We start from the raw sequence: 15,161 nt of genomic DNA on the forward strand, positions 1-15,161 counted from the left end.
GTCATTGGCTGAACACTTGTAAGCTGAGTTGTCATTGGCTGAACACCTGTACTTTAATGAGTAGGTGTACTTTAATGACATGCATTAAAGGACTGCTACCAGGTGTATAATTACTACATTTCGGCATGGTCGAGCATAAAATATTTTATTACATTCTTTGTCAAAGAACTTTGATAGTGTAATACCAGTCTTAGATCATACACAGCTTGGAAAACTCACCAAGATAGGACGTTTCTTCAGGTCGTATGGAGCCTTTGTTTAGGGTCTTCCAACCTGAATCTGTCTTGTACTTGATGGTGTAGTATTGGACCAGATGGGCTCGTTCCAGCGGAGATTGCCACGTGATTAGGAAGCCATTATTGATCTCGGTCACTGTGAGATTGCGAGGTGGTCCAGGTTTAGGCCCTATAAACATTCACACTCCAAATTAATGTTCTTATGAACCTTTGTCCACACTGTGTATATAATATGTTGATAATGTGGTAATGCAAGCTTCAGATGTAACATGTGATTACAGCTGGACAAATCAGAAGCTCAATCTCAAATCAAATAGGTTTTTTTTAGTGTGAAATGATATTAGATTCTAAATTAAATTTCATGAATTTAAGAAAATAAATGTGTTGTTGTTTTCTAATGCCAGGCGTTTGACAATAAAGTCATTTGACCTCTTGCACTCCAATATTTTTCAAAGATATTATCATGGCCAGCCACTGAAGCACAGATTTTGAGGTGTTCCAAATCCATTTCTTGGTCTGAGTTGCACAATGGGCAGTTAGGGGATTGATATATTCCAATTCTATGCAGGTGTTTGGCCAAACAATCATGACCTGTTGCCAATCTAAATGCAGCTACAGACGATTTTCGTGGTAAATCGGGAATTAACTGTGGATTATGATGCAGAGAGTTCCATTTTTTCCCTTGAGATTGTGTTATCAAATTTTGTTTGTTGAAGTCTCAGTATGTAGACTTAATAAATCTTTTCACAGAGTAATACGTAGATTTAGTAACAGGTCTGTAAGTAGCAGTGCTGCCCTTCTTTGCTAAAGCATCCGCATTCTCGTTTCCCAGGATTCCACAATGGGATGGTATCCATTGGAATACAATTCTTTTATTGAGTGATATTAATTGAGAGAGCATTTTAGTTATTTCTGCTGTTTGAGGTGAAGGTGTGTGTTTAGAGACTGTTGATAGAATAGCTGCTTTGGAGTCTGAAAAAAATTAATATAAAAAAACTCATCCTAATGAATTAGCGATTAACTATAATGAAATGTTTTCAGTAATAACATTTTATGTTATAATTTCAGAAATACAAAAACAACACTTTTTTGTTTATTCCTTTCTCCCGTCATAAACTACACTTAAGGGGGTACATATACCTTTACAGCATAAAAATGATGCAAGCAAAGAATTAGAATTTTTGTATCTCATCAATATTATGTTAATTTGATCTGAAACTATGCATGGTTTATCTTTGTTCATTTCTCAGTAAAAGCACATATTCATATTTGAGTAAAAGTTATTATTATTATTATTATTATTATTATTATTATTATTTTGACAACAAGTGACATCCTGACACAGTTAAACCTTTAAAACTCTCCAAATTTTTAATATTTTTTGGTAATACTTTTTTAACTTGGAGCTAATAAGTATATGAAAAGAATGACATACCAGCTTCCATGTAGCTCCATTAAATATAGTCATAATTTTTTTTTTGCAATATGTAAGAAAAAATCATGAAATGCTTAATATATTTTTTTTCTTTTTAACTAATGATACGATCATATTTGTAGGTAATCTCTTTTATAATATCCAATGAAACAAGCATGTAAAATTTGGTGGAGATATCTTAAAAACTGGCAAAGTTATTATGGATTGAAGTTAGAAAAATGTAGTTTTGAATAAACGAGCAACAATCTTGCAGAAGATGATGCTGAAGTCAGTACATGACAAGACATTTTAATACATAAGTTGACCAATTTTATAGATTCCTTAAAATTTTTTTCACAGATATAAAGCTAAAAATTCGATTTAATAAATAGAAGAAGAATGATAAATTAATTTTTTCGATCATCGAAGGTATATGTAACACTTTAAATGTTTGTAGGTACAAAAATGTGTCTCTATAGATACGAATCCTGGTAAACTCCGAAATTATCGAAAAATTTCGCGAAATACTATTTTCAGAATCAGTTCCATGCAGTGGCGTATTCAGGTAGTAAGTTTTATTTTCAGACAGGCTCAGTCAGTAAGAACTTACATACACAAATAACGTTTGAATTTTAATTTTAATATTATGCTAACAGTAGTTCATTTTAACAGAGCTTTCAACAGTAGGGCTATTCAACACCAAATTCAATATGACTAAAAATTGCCGACATATTTCTCATGGAACACTTTATCAAGATTCAGAGTTCATTTATATGCCACAAATCTACGACACAAGACCCAGAGCTTTACTTCCCTCCTGGAGGAAGCATACTAAGGAATTTATTGCTCTGCAAATCCATTTCCCTCAGGCAGGTTTGAACCCTTGAACATTGGATTCAGTGGCCAGCATGGTAAACACGAGACTGAATATTATATTATGTGGATAATGATAATGATAATAATAGTAATAATAATAATAATAATAATAATAATAATAATAATAATAATAACAACAACAATAATACATTTTAACCATTAAAATAACAATAATATATCTGTGGTGTTTCATCAAAACATGATAACTCCAAAAAAACCTGTTTTGAGATACAAGCATTTTTATTTTCACTATCCCTGTACAAATCATAATTCTTCTTTACATATAAATGTGAATGAAAATAGCATAAGATTAGATGGAGATATTACAGCTATACCAAACGAAAGAGAACTGCTTTTATATAGGACTATGCTTTTGCTAAAAAAAAAAGTCATTTTTGGAGTTACCAAGTTCTGACCAAACATCAAAGATATTACACACCTGGTACACATAGAGAAGATTATGAAATATGTAAGAAAACAGTAAGAAATAATAACGGATGTAATGTAAATGAAAACTTAATAATATAATATTATTTAAAAAGTGGGAATTAAAAAAATCGCCAGACGTAATAAATTATGAAATGGGTAACGAAATAAGCTAAGAAATCAGTTATAGGTATACATTCATGTACGCATTAAAATTGTTTATAAATTTTCGAATTTATAGTTAAAGGGGAACATATGCTGCTTTTACCACTGCCTGAATATGCCGCTGGTTTTCATGACAATTTATACTGAAATATTTATAAAGGGACATGATTTTTATAACCTTCACGACTTCTTAAATTTTGGCAGACGCAGATGATAACTTAATCATCACATCTGCTGTAACCAGATACATACTAGCAAATTATTTACATTAACTTTTACCTTGAATGCTAATCAATAAATTAGGATCTTAACAAGCATCAAGTACAAGACTCAAAGAATATTGTCATTGTTTGTGGAGGTGTCAAAAACATGGAATAATTTTAAATGCTCGGACATTAGATATGGCAAACAACTAACATAATTGCAGGTATCACATCTTTACTTTATTTAAAATTGTAAATTTACAACGGATTGACTTAATCTAATACTAACACTGTTTTCTAGTCTCGGAACTCTATAAAATGAGTCTACTTACTTCAAAGATAGGATTAAAACTGTAGCCTGTAGTTTGTTTACCACTAGAGATTATCATTAAATCTACAGCACAATAACAATCTTCAGAAAAAATAAGTGTCTATCATAGATTTTAACATGTAAATGAAGAATATTATAAAATTACAAAATCAATCATTTTAATTTACATACAAATGGAGCAGTGAAAGCCTATTTAAGTCAGTTATAAATATAATTCTTATTTCATTTGATACAGTTTAAATGCTTGGCTTCAATTTGACAGTTTCTCCTTGCATAAAATCTAAGGACTCCACATACTGCTTTCTGGAGTTTTAAAAATTGCGTAATGTTTTGAAAAAAGAGAACTACAAAGTTTCAGTTATAACATATAATTAGTGTATTTCACCATGTAGGTAAATAAGAATATTATGAACTTTTTTTTTCAGTGCAGTTAGGATAATGTTATGTTTATTAGAATAAGGTTTCTTACAGTAATTGGAAAGTTATGGCATGAAGTGCTTGTAATTCTTCACCGAAAGTAAAGCAATTTGAACAATACAAGATACGATGATAATTTCATAAATAAAGCAGAGGTTGATAGAACTGTGAAGTGGATGATGCAACACCAATGAAAATTACATCAGTTGCAGTTGAAGATTTGAGGAAGAAGCAAGTATTTTCGTTTCGTCCATAGCACATTCTGTATTTAGGTAACGAGAGCTAGAAATGGAACCTACAAGTGTCTTGGGTACTGTTACAATTATTGAAGATCAAAGATCGAATTTTTATGTGGCAGAACCTCACAGAAATCCACAGCGGAGTTTGTGATGAACTTACAGTGGACTGTAGTACAGTTTCTTTTATTTTAGTAGGTTATTTTACGACGCTTTATCAACATCTAGGTTATTTAGCGCCTGAATGAGATGAAGGTGATAATGCCGGTGAAATGAGTCCGGGGTCCAACACCGAAAGTTACCCAGCATTTGCTCATATTGGGTTGAGGGAAAACCCCGGAAAAAACCTCAACCAGGTAACTTGCCCCGATCGGGAATCGAACCCGGGCCACCTGGTTTCGCGGCTAGACGCGCTAACCGTTACTCCACAGGTGTGGACTACAGTTTCTTGTTGGGCTAATCGTTTTCATGTCAGCTTGGACGATGATGCAAGATCAGGAAGGCCGAAAACATCAACACATGAACAAAGTGTGAAACTTGTGACTGGTGCTCTTCAAGAATATCATCAAGCGACGTGTGAGGAACTTTCAGAAGCTACGAGGATTTCAACAAATTCAGTATTCCGTATTTTGACAAAGAATTTGAAAAAGAGAAAAGTTTCTGTGCGGTGAGTCTCTCACTGCTTGACTGCTGAACAGAAACAGAAACGCCTGGACATTGCAAACTTGCTGTCAGGACCATCAGGGAAAGAGTAGCACAATGAGAAACTGTTTTACAGTCCACTGTAAGTTCACCACCTTTCCACAGTATTATTCAATCTGGCCATACATCAAGCAATAGAAAGTGTAGACCAGAAAGGCACCATATTCACAAAATCAAGTCAAATCTGTGCATATGCTGATGATATAGCTATTATATCTAGAAATGCTCCCACACTCATACAGTTGTTTATTGAATTATCCAGGAATGCCAAAAACATGGGATTAACAATTAATCAAGGAAAGACTAAATACATGATTATGTCCGCCTCTAAGTTGAGAAAGACCCATAAGAATATTACCATCCAGGAAGATTCTGCGTAGAATCTTTGGCCCAGTCAATGATCATCAAGGATGGAGGATATGCTCCAACAATGAACTTCTTAACCTGATAGGAGGTCAAGAGGTTGTAAAATTTATGAAAGCTCAAAGACTGAGATGGCTAGGACATATAAACAGGATGCCTGAAACACGCACTCCTCTTAAAATGTTAAAGGGTAGACTATATAACAGGAGGAGAAAGGGTAGACCAAAGTTAAGGTGGATGGATGGGGTATCCAAAGATCTTGAAATTATGGGAGTGAGAGGATGGACTAACATGGTAAAGGACAGAGTAAGATGGAAGGCTGTTGTTTTTTTATTTTTTTTTATATATTTTTTTTATTGAGTTATTTTACGACGCTGTATCAACATCTAGGTTATTTAGCGTCTGAATGATATGAAGGTGATAATGCCGGTGAAATGAGTCCGTGGTCCAGCACCGAAAGTTACCCAGCACTTGCTCGTATTGGGTTGAGGGAAAACCCTGGAAAAAACCCCAACCAGGTAACTTGCCCTGACCGGGATTCGAACCCGGGCCACCTGGTTTCGCAGCCAGACGTGCTAACCGTTACTCCACAGGTGTGGACAGGCTGTTGTTAAGGAGGCCAAAACCCACCCCAGGTTGTAGTGCTAACTGATGATGATGATGATGATGATGATGATGTAAGTTCACCACAAACTCCACTCAAATCACTGTGGAAGTGTAGATTTCTATGGGGGGGGGGGGGGTTTGCCATGTAAAGATTCGATCTTTAATCTTCAATCGTCAAAGTACAAGACACGTGTAGGCTCCATTTCTAGCTCTCGTTGCCTAAACACAGAGTATGCTATGGACGAAACGAACACACATGCTTCTTCCTCAATCCTTCAACTGCAACTGACATAATTTTCATTGGTATTGCATCATCCACTTTACAGTTCTGCCAATCTGTGCGTTATTTATGAAATTACCCTCCTATTAAAAGAAATAAGTAAATACTTTTGAAAAGCATTTGATATTCAATACACTTAATTTTGGAACTTTTACAACAAAAAACTTAAAACATAGTAGCATGTACCTCTGGGTCGCAGGATCGGTGGATAAAGAGTGGCTCCTGTGGAATCAGTTGGAAAGACAATAAGACTATAATCAAATATGTCTGGAATGAAATAAAACAGTGAAATAAAGGCAATGGTGTGTAACAAACCAAACATAAATTTCATGTACAACAAAAACCACAATGAGGAATAAAAGGCTAGTGGTCAACAAGTCTATTAAAATAACAAATCGAAATAAAAGAGGTTCAACATTTCATTCTTCTTACTACATGTATTCACACAAAACATGTCTTTTTTCTAATAGGAGATGCGCAGAAGTCATAATTTCACAGATTTTAGGTCAGTTACCAAGAGCCAGAAAACAGATACAAAACCAGAGACAGGCGCACACATCGAAAGTAGAGTAGCAAGTTGTCAAGATAGCAAGCAGAGAACAAGTATCCAACAGCAAACATAAACTACTGGGTGTTCATTTCAAAGTGTGCCATGACATCACTGTTGTTGGGTCACCGATTTGAAGCAAGTTTCAACTTATATGTTAGAGAAGTTGCCTATTATTTAAGGCGTTCTTCAATCTGAACTTGAGAACGTCGTAGCAACAGATGGCGGTCTGTACGGTCTGTGTGCTACCATAACCTCTTTCGAACTGTGTTTTGCGCCGGCAAGTCGTACGCAGGGTATTTGTTATCATCGGTTGCGTACGGTAACATTCCACAAGGCAAATCAAATGCTCCGTGTCCATGTTGACCGTCGAAGTTAATGTCAACAAATACGTAAGTAATCGTCTTAACCCTCTCCCCATATCCCGACAGTATGTATTTCCAAACAGTTCACATTCCTGCCACTACCAGCGTTACCGTACATATCGGTACGTACTCTTCAGAATGAATGCCGTACTTGCTAGGCAACTTCTCTGCTTCATAGGTTATACACCTCTGCGGAAGTGTAGGAAGATTGAATTCTCTAGGCTCATCAGCTAGCCACATGACGGCATACAGCGAGCCATGACACACTCTGAACTGAACACCCAGTAGTATATTTAGAAACAGCAAGTAAGCAGTGTTGCCAAACTAATGTCTTTCAGGATTTTAGAAGCTATAAGATATATTTTCAGGAATTCTGTGGGTAGAGTTTCAAAAGTTTAAAAGTACTAATGAAGAGCACACCAACAGAATTAAACAAGTATTATTGCGAAGAATGCATTAATGAAATATTTGTCGCCTGCCTTAAACTGCAGTTCTAACTAGGGAATAATTTGGATTTCTTCTAGCATTCAGGATGCAAAACTAATGTTTGTAATAACAATAACTACAAGTACCTGTAGTTGAAATAAGAAAGTGTAATGTAATGATTAAGGATTAGTAATGTATCTGATTTTAAAATTTTGAATGGAGACTTAAATATTGGCAAATTAATATGACAATCCTAACTTCAAAAAAGTTATTGTTGTTTTCTAATGCCAGGCGTTTGACAATAAAGTCATTTGACCTCTTGCACTCCTATATTTTTCAAAGATATTAACATGATCAGCCGCTGAAGCACAGATTTTGAGGTGTTCCGAATCCATTTCTTGGTTTGAAGTTAGGGCAGTTAGGGGACTGATATATTCCAATTCTATGCAGCTAACCTCAAAAATACAGGTTACATTTGGACTAGTTCAGACAATTAGTTCTCATAAACAAAATAATGCAGCTATGATTTTTATTTATTATTCTTTAAAATCTATTTAATAATATTGTTTCATGTAACTGATGGATAAAATTTAAAGAAAAGACAAAACTTATGATCAATATTACGGTATGCTATGGGTGAGAGGGAGGTACAGACACTGATTACTACAAGAAACGATTATTGGACGTTGAAATGGACTATGTAAGAAGAAATACCAAGGTACCATTATCCAAAAGGGAACGTGTGCAAAAGAATACCATGGGGTATATGAATATTAAGGTTGTGGAGAAAACTGTGATTTAATGAGATAAGAAAGAGGTTTTAAATGATTTGGAATGTAAATATGGAAGAGGGAATGTGAATTTACACATTGGTACTATAATGAAGTCCTAAGAGGAGTAGAGAAAATTGCAACTACATGGATGCTAACCACAATCTAAAGTGAGGTGCAGTATGTGGAGAAGTTTTACAATGAAGTAAACTAAACTATGACGGATTTCTCTACTATAAGTTTCAGGTCAAAATAAAACCATGGGATAAAAAGATACAGAAATGAGATATGAAATGCCTATCAGTAAGGAAGCTCTTACCATAGTCCACTGCAGCGGGTGGGAATTCGGGCGTGCCACCCCGGGGCGGGGAAGGTACACCTGCATCTGTGCGTGTGGAAGTCAGAGAGAGATCAGACCAACCCACGAAAGGAAAAGCAGTACAGGAGTTCCTGGTTACATTACCCTGCTACATGCCTTGCCATTTGTTAGAAAAATCATTTTACATATACATATACATGTATGAATTCTATATGTAACCTAATCTAGACAGGAGATTGTAAATCTCTTGATAACAAATTCAGTCATTTTTTTTACTAATCATCAGAAGTATCTGAATAACTAGGAAATATATTTTGAAATACTTCTGAATACTCAAGGATGTAAATCGTTTATAAAATGTTTTATACATATACAGTTTATTTTCCATTTTGAATCTTGCGTACACTACTTTTAACACTTGAATATAATTAACTGATTAACTAGTGAACTTACTCGTGTTAATTATGTAAGATTTGTGCGGCTTACAGCTGTTTCAGTGCTTCACGCACCACCTTCAGAGCCTACTAGATCACGGCGTCATCTCGAACTTCTCTGCCTGTTGAAAGGTGTTGAAGAGTGGAGTCAAATAGTGCGTGTGTACTGAAATTGATCTGTGTGTTGAGAATTTGATCTGGGTGTGTCAACACACTAGAACAATACGAAATATACAAACACACTAAAACACACCCCGATCAAATTCTCAACACACAGATCAATTTCAGTACACACACACTTACTCCACTCTTCAACACCTTTCAACAATCAAACACACCCACATAACAGGCAGAGAAGTTCGAGATGATGCTGTGATCTAGTAGGCTCTGAAGATGGTGCGTGAAGCACTGAAACAGCTGTAAGCCACACAAATCTTACATAATTAACACGAATAAGTCCACTAGTTAATCAATTAATTACAGTTTATTTGCTGTGTCTTTTCTTTTAAAATCATATCATTAATTTTTAAAAGGTGATAGTATTGACATAACTCGTATTATTAAAACATAATAACAACGAAAATTTGTCACTTTCTTACAATTAGACACTAACCATCTGATTTTACTTGTTTACATGGTAGTTACATTTAATAAAACAGCATGGTATGTAGCAAAGAACAACAGATTTAAAATTCAAAGCTAAGGAATTACGAATAGCATGTCCTATGACTAACAGTAGGATTAATGAGAAGCAAGAATGCATTTTAGCATATTATACTACAAATACAAATGCAGTGCCTGAAATCATGTACTGTTAAAATATATATTTATCAAGCTAATCTTTCCTCGTACACACACCTGTACACTATCAATCTGCTTGTAAGTCAGTAACAGTATGGCAATAAGCATTAGGTTACCCATTGTAATGGACAGACACATAATACCATTATTTCACAATTATAATACAATTAATGACAATTAAGCTTTAAAGGTAGAACATCATGAAACAATGCAAGAGGAGACTGAAAAGTACAAATTTTCTCTGTTTTAAAGACAGATAAATGCAACCTGGTGAAAGTAATGTGGCATATGGAGGTCATCTGTAGGAAATTTATTTATATCTTGAAACAAGTGAACTTCGAAAAACAGCTTTAACTATATTACAAGTGTCATATTAAGAGATAACATGATTGACGGGTAGCATAATTTATAGTTAGAGGAATAAAACAAAAGAAAATTCATAAAAAGATGGGTGAAACGAGCGTTCAGTGACTTCCGCCAAATTTGAAATAGACACCAACTGACTTGAACTGCCAAAATAGAAAACAAAAAATCACTACCTGTTCAAGAGCGCTACACTCAATCGCTTCCACCTTCATCTTCATAATAAAAGCCTAAACTAATCTAACCTAACCTAACCTGTCACTAAAATCCTAAACTAACCTAACTTGTCACAGATTCGCCTATACAAGGCATAAGAAAACCCTAAACTATCCTAACCTAATCTGTCACAGTTTCGTATATGCAAAGCATAATAAAAACCTAAATTAACCTAACCTAACCTGTCACTAAAATCCTAAACTAACTAACTTAATCTGTCACAGATTTGTCTATACAAGGCATAACAAAACCCTAAACCACCGTAACCTAACCTGTCACAGATAAGTACGTAAGACATAATTAAAGTCTAAACTAACCTAGCCTGTCATAACACTCCATTTTCTTACCCCTACACACTTCCCTGAGGTATAAAAATGGCCGAATTTCTATCCCGCTGGTACAATGCAAACTAGCGTGAAACATTCGTAATGTCTCGTAAGTTATGTTGGTACGACATGTAAGACAGCTGAAGATGCATATATCCACAAAAGGAAAAGAAGTCACTCAACACTCGTTTAACCAAAAGATGATGTTGCAGCATTTATACCATTCACTTATGCTATCTCTAAATTTCGGGGCAAGCAAGAAATGGCTCACAGATTTTGTCTGAAGCTCTCTATCTGGAGGAAGCCATGTCTAGGATTTTATTGCCCTTTAAAATCCATCACTTTCATCCAGGTTTGAACCCACAAGTCTCGGATCATATGGCTACCATGGAGGCTGCTAGAACACCGAGGACAATGTAGCAATATTGTAAGAAATATATGGCCGAGACGAAAGTTTACCAGTGGGTATAAATGAACAACAATAATCACAGCAGATGAGGCCACTTTTAGAAGCGCTGCTAATGCACTGCCACTTGTGAATAATGTATTTAAATGAAGGCCTTCATACACAGCCACAGCCACAGAACAGTGGTGCTGCAGATGCTCTGAGTAGTGCATTTGCTTTAAACACAATTTGTCTATAAAAATGAGATACTGGTAGTTAACAGTTCTCTACGATAGTATATTAACGTTATATTATGACTCAACTTTTATCTATCATGTTTTACAATTTCAAAGGCATGTAGGATCCGAAAGTATAATATAAGTATCAAATATATATGGGTTTATTACCTTCAAAATACTTATCAATAATCATACTTTAAACCATTAGAGTATTACATGAAATGGTACATAAAAGCTGACAAACGTTTTTGCCATGATTATGGCATCCTCAGGTCACATCGAAACGATAACACATGATGAACACTTAAAATTATCTGGTTTAAGACAATCGTTAAAATGTGTTAAAAATTATATGATAGGCAGTTCAAACATATGCCATTTAAAAGTATATATATATATATATATATATATATATATATATATATATATATATATATATACATACATTGGTGGCCATACTTCTGGAAACTTTTTGATTTTGTACTGAATTATTGTAACATCTGCATTGATTCACAGATTTGTACAATTGAAAATGTTACTCGTGGCTGATTCGTTAATTATGGGGTTATAATAAAGGTATTATATTAAATCCTGAATATTTTAACAATAAATAATCATTACTATGTGGGAAATTATGTTCTTGTCGTTTAGGATCTAAATATTAATTTCAGATTTCATTATAATTTCCCATTATTTATTGTAATAAAAACTGGTCCATTGTTGAGTTTAAGATTATTTTTGATCAGTAGAAGCATTGTTGAGCACTGTTAGCATAAAATGTGGACATTATCAGTGTGTTTCTATCATTTATCTGACTTAAGATTTCGTTAGGTTAACACCTGATTGCTTTACAACAAACTTTATTGATCATTTTATCACAGTGGTTCCACGAAAGGACTGAACACCTTCTAGGGCAGTCATACTTCGAGAAGAAGGCTACACATTCAAGGAAATTGCAAGAAAACTTGGTAATGGTGCTATAGTGTCTCTTGGAATTACTTTAGGCTTTCTACCAGTCCTAAGTGTTGTTTTATAAGATTTTGTGGATTTGTACTTCTGCCATACCTTCTGGACGCCAGACACTGTAGCACCATTACAAAGTTTTCTTGCAATTTCCTTGAATGTGTAGCCTTCTTCTCGAAGTGTGACTGCTCTAGAAGGTGTTCAGTCTTTTCGTGGAACCATTGTGATAAAATGATCAATAAAGTTTGTTGTAAAGCAATCAGGTGTTAACCTAACGAAATCTTAAGTCAGACAAATGATAGAAACACACTGATAATGTCCACATTTTATGCTAACAGTGCTCAACAATGCTTCTACCGATCAACAATAATCTTAAAATCAACAATGGACTAGTTTTTATTGCAGTAAATAATGGGAAATTATAATGAAATCTGAAATTAATATTTAGATCTTTTAACGACAAGAACATAATTTCCCACATAGTAATGATTATTTATTGTTAAAATATTCAGGATTTCATATAATACCTTTATTATAACCCCATAATTAACGAATCAGTCACGAGTTAACATTTTAAATTGTACAAATTTGTGAATCAATGCAGATGTTATAATAATACAGTACAAAAACAAAAAGTTTCCAGAATTATGGCCACCAGTGTATGTATGTATGTATGTATATATATATATATATATATATATATATATATATATATATATATGAGACATAAAATTTAATTGCGCATTGCTTGTTTTTATATGTTTTGCATGGTTTTAAATTTTATGTCATATATATACCGTACTTTTAAATGGCATATGTTTGAACTGCCTATCATATCATTTTTAACACATTGTAACGATTGTCTTAAACCAGATAATTTTAAGTGTTCATCATGTGTTATCGTTTCGATGTGACCTGAGGATGCCATAAACATGGCGAAAACATTTGTCAGCTTTTATGTACCATTTCATGTAATACCCTAATGGTTTAAAGCATGATTATTGATAAGTAATTTGACAGTAATAAACCCATATATATTTGATACTTATCATGTTTTAGCACTAAGGTATACATATATCATAATTAAACATATTGCATTCTCTATACTATGAGCATAACACACAATTAAGAGCCATTTAGGCCTGTGAATTTGATATATTTGACCCAGTTATGCTTTAATGTATAATTTTGTATGTTCATTCTAACATTTTGTTCATTTTAAAACTATACTTGATAATTTACACATATTATATTATTATTCTATTATGATGCACTCCTTTGAACATGTGGTCATATTCTTTTATAATTGATTTTGGATATTTTGATGTTGTAAACACCATTTCACTTGATGATGCCCCTAGGAGGGTGAAAACGTTTGTAGAATAATACAACATAATGCAAACATATATATAAAACACTGAGGTACCGGTAATTTGGTTTTATATTTTACGTTAAGCCATATGATTGAAAGATTTAATATATTGATATATAGCAACATTAGTACCGGTATTGGGCTTAGCTGACCATATCAAAATGAATTGTAAAAAATATTAGTTTAATTTCGAGGGAAAAATTGTTCCAGGACCGGGCATCGAACCTGGGATCTTTGGTTAAATGTACCAATGCTCCACCAACTGAGCTACCCGGGAACTCTACCAGACACTGATCCAATTTTTCCCTCTATATCCACAGACCTCAAAGTGGACTGACAATCGTCAAGCAACCACCATTGAGTGCACACTAACTCTGTGTAACTAAAATTGTGGTTTTCTGTAACGTACAGTGACGTGTATTATGCAAATTAAACTTTCAGATATAACTCCCTGTAAAGTTGATTTGAATAATTTCGAGGAAAAAAACCACAATTTAAGTCACACAGAGTTAGTGTGCCCTCAATGGTGGTTGCTTGACAGTTGTCAAGCCCACTTTGAGGTCTGTGGATGTAGAGGGAAAAATTGGATTTGTGTCTGGTAGAGTTCCTGGGTAGCTCAGTTGGTGGAGCGTTGTTATGTTTAACCAAAGGTCCCGGGTTCGATGCCCGGCCCCGGAACAATTTTTCCCTCGAAATTATTCAAATCAACTTTACAGGGAGTTATACCTGAAAGCTTGATTTGTAGTATTAGTTTAGTTTTCTTTAAGTTCTATGATTATCTTGATTGACATCACTAAAAAAAAAAAAAACCTGCACTACAAGGACTGACAGTGATATAGTGCACCACCTAAAAATATTATGATTACAACACTTGTTACTAAGTGCTGAAGTAGCTATATCACTTGTATTCTGTTTGCAAATTGGTAAATACCGTAAATTGTTCTTAATTATAAGTACAGTAATTTAGATTTGTACAGTAAAATAAACTCTTGAATTAAACTTTGATCGAAAATGTGGCATATTTCATAAACAGACCAGAAATAAGATGTTTAATATTTTACATGCAAAGTACCATTGATGTAGCTACATCAGCATTCAGCAACTGACTATCATATTTGCTTGCGTAATTTGCACCCCCTTGTATTTTGTGCACCCTGATGTTTTAAAGATTATTAAGAAAAATGTATTTTCCACATGGACTTTAAGTGCAGTTCCGTAAGGGTTTTCTTTTCCAGAGTGCACTCATAACATTAATTTAGTTTTGCTTTTGTAGGATTGGTACAGTTCTTTCATCAAGGCCGAGTCTCGCATTCTATCGTATTGTTACAGGCTTATGATAAATCTTCAATTCAGGTTAATTCTGTTACTTGTCCTTAAGGG

The 15,161-nt window shown here is 34.2% G+C and overlaps 1 protein-coding gene across 10 annotated transcripts in view; it reads right to left on the reverse strand.

Moving 5' to 3' along the window:
• The window catches only part of tutl (immunoglobulin superfamily member turtle), a 985,149-nt gene that overhangs the window by 52,494 nt on the left and 917,494 nt on the right, over nucleotides 1-15,161 (reverse strand). For 7 of the 10 annotated variants that reach the window (XM_069819242.1, XM_069819241.1, XM_069819243.1 and 4 more), the window contains 2 exons: nucleotides 6,442-6,522; nucleotides 220-405 (listed from right to left, as the gene is read on the reverse strand). In XM_069819242.1, the coding sequence (XP_069675343.1) occupies nucleotides 220-405; nucleotides 6,442-6,522 (267 nt within the window). Of the gene's footprint in view, nucleotides 1-219; nucleotides 406-6,441; nucleotides 6,523-8,682; nucleotides 8,749-15,161 lie in introns of all 10 variants that reach the window. The other 3 variants (XM_069819245.1, XM_069819244.1, XM_069819246.1) reach the window with 2 other exon arrangements.

Source organism: Periplaneta americana, chromosome 2, assembly GCF_040183065.1.
Source record: "Periplaneta americana isolate PAMFEO1 chromosome 2, P.americana_PAMFEO1_priV1, whole genome shotgun sequence".
NCBI lineage: Eukaryota > Metazoa > Arthropoda > Insecta > Blattodea > Blattidae > Periplaneta > Periplaneta americana.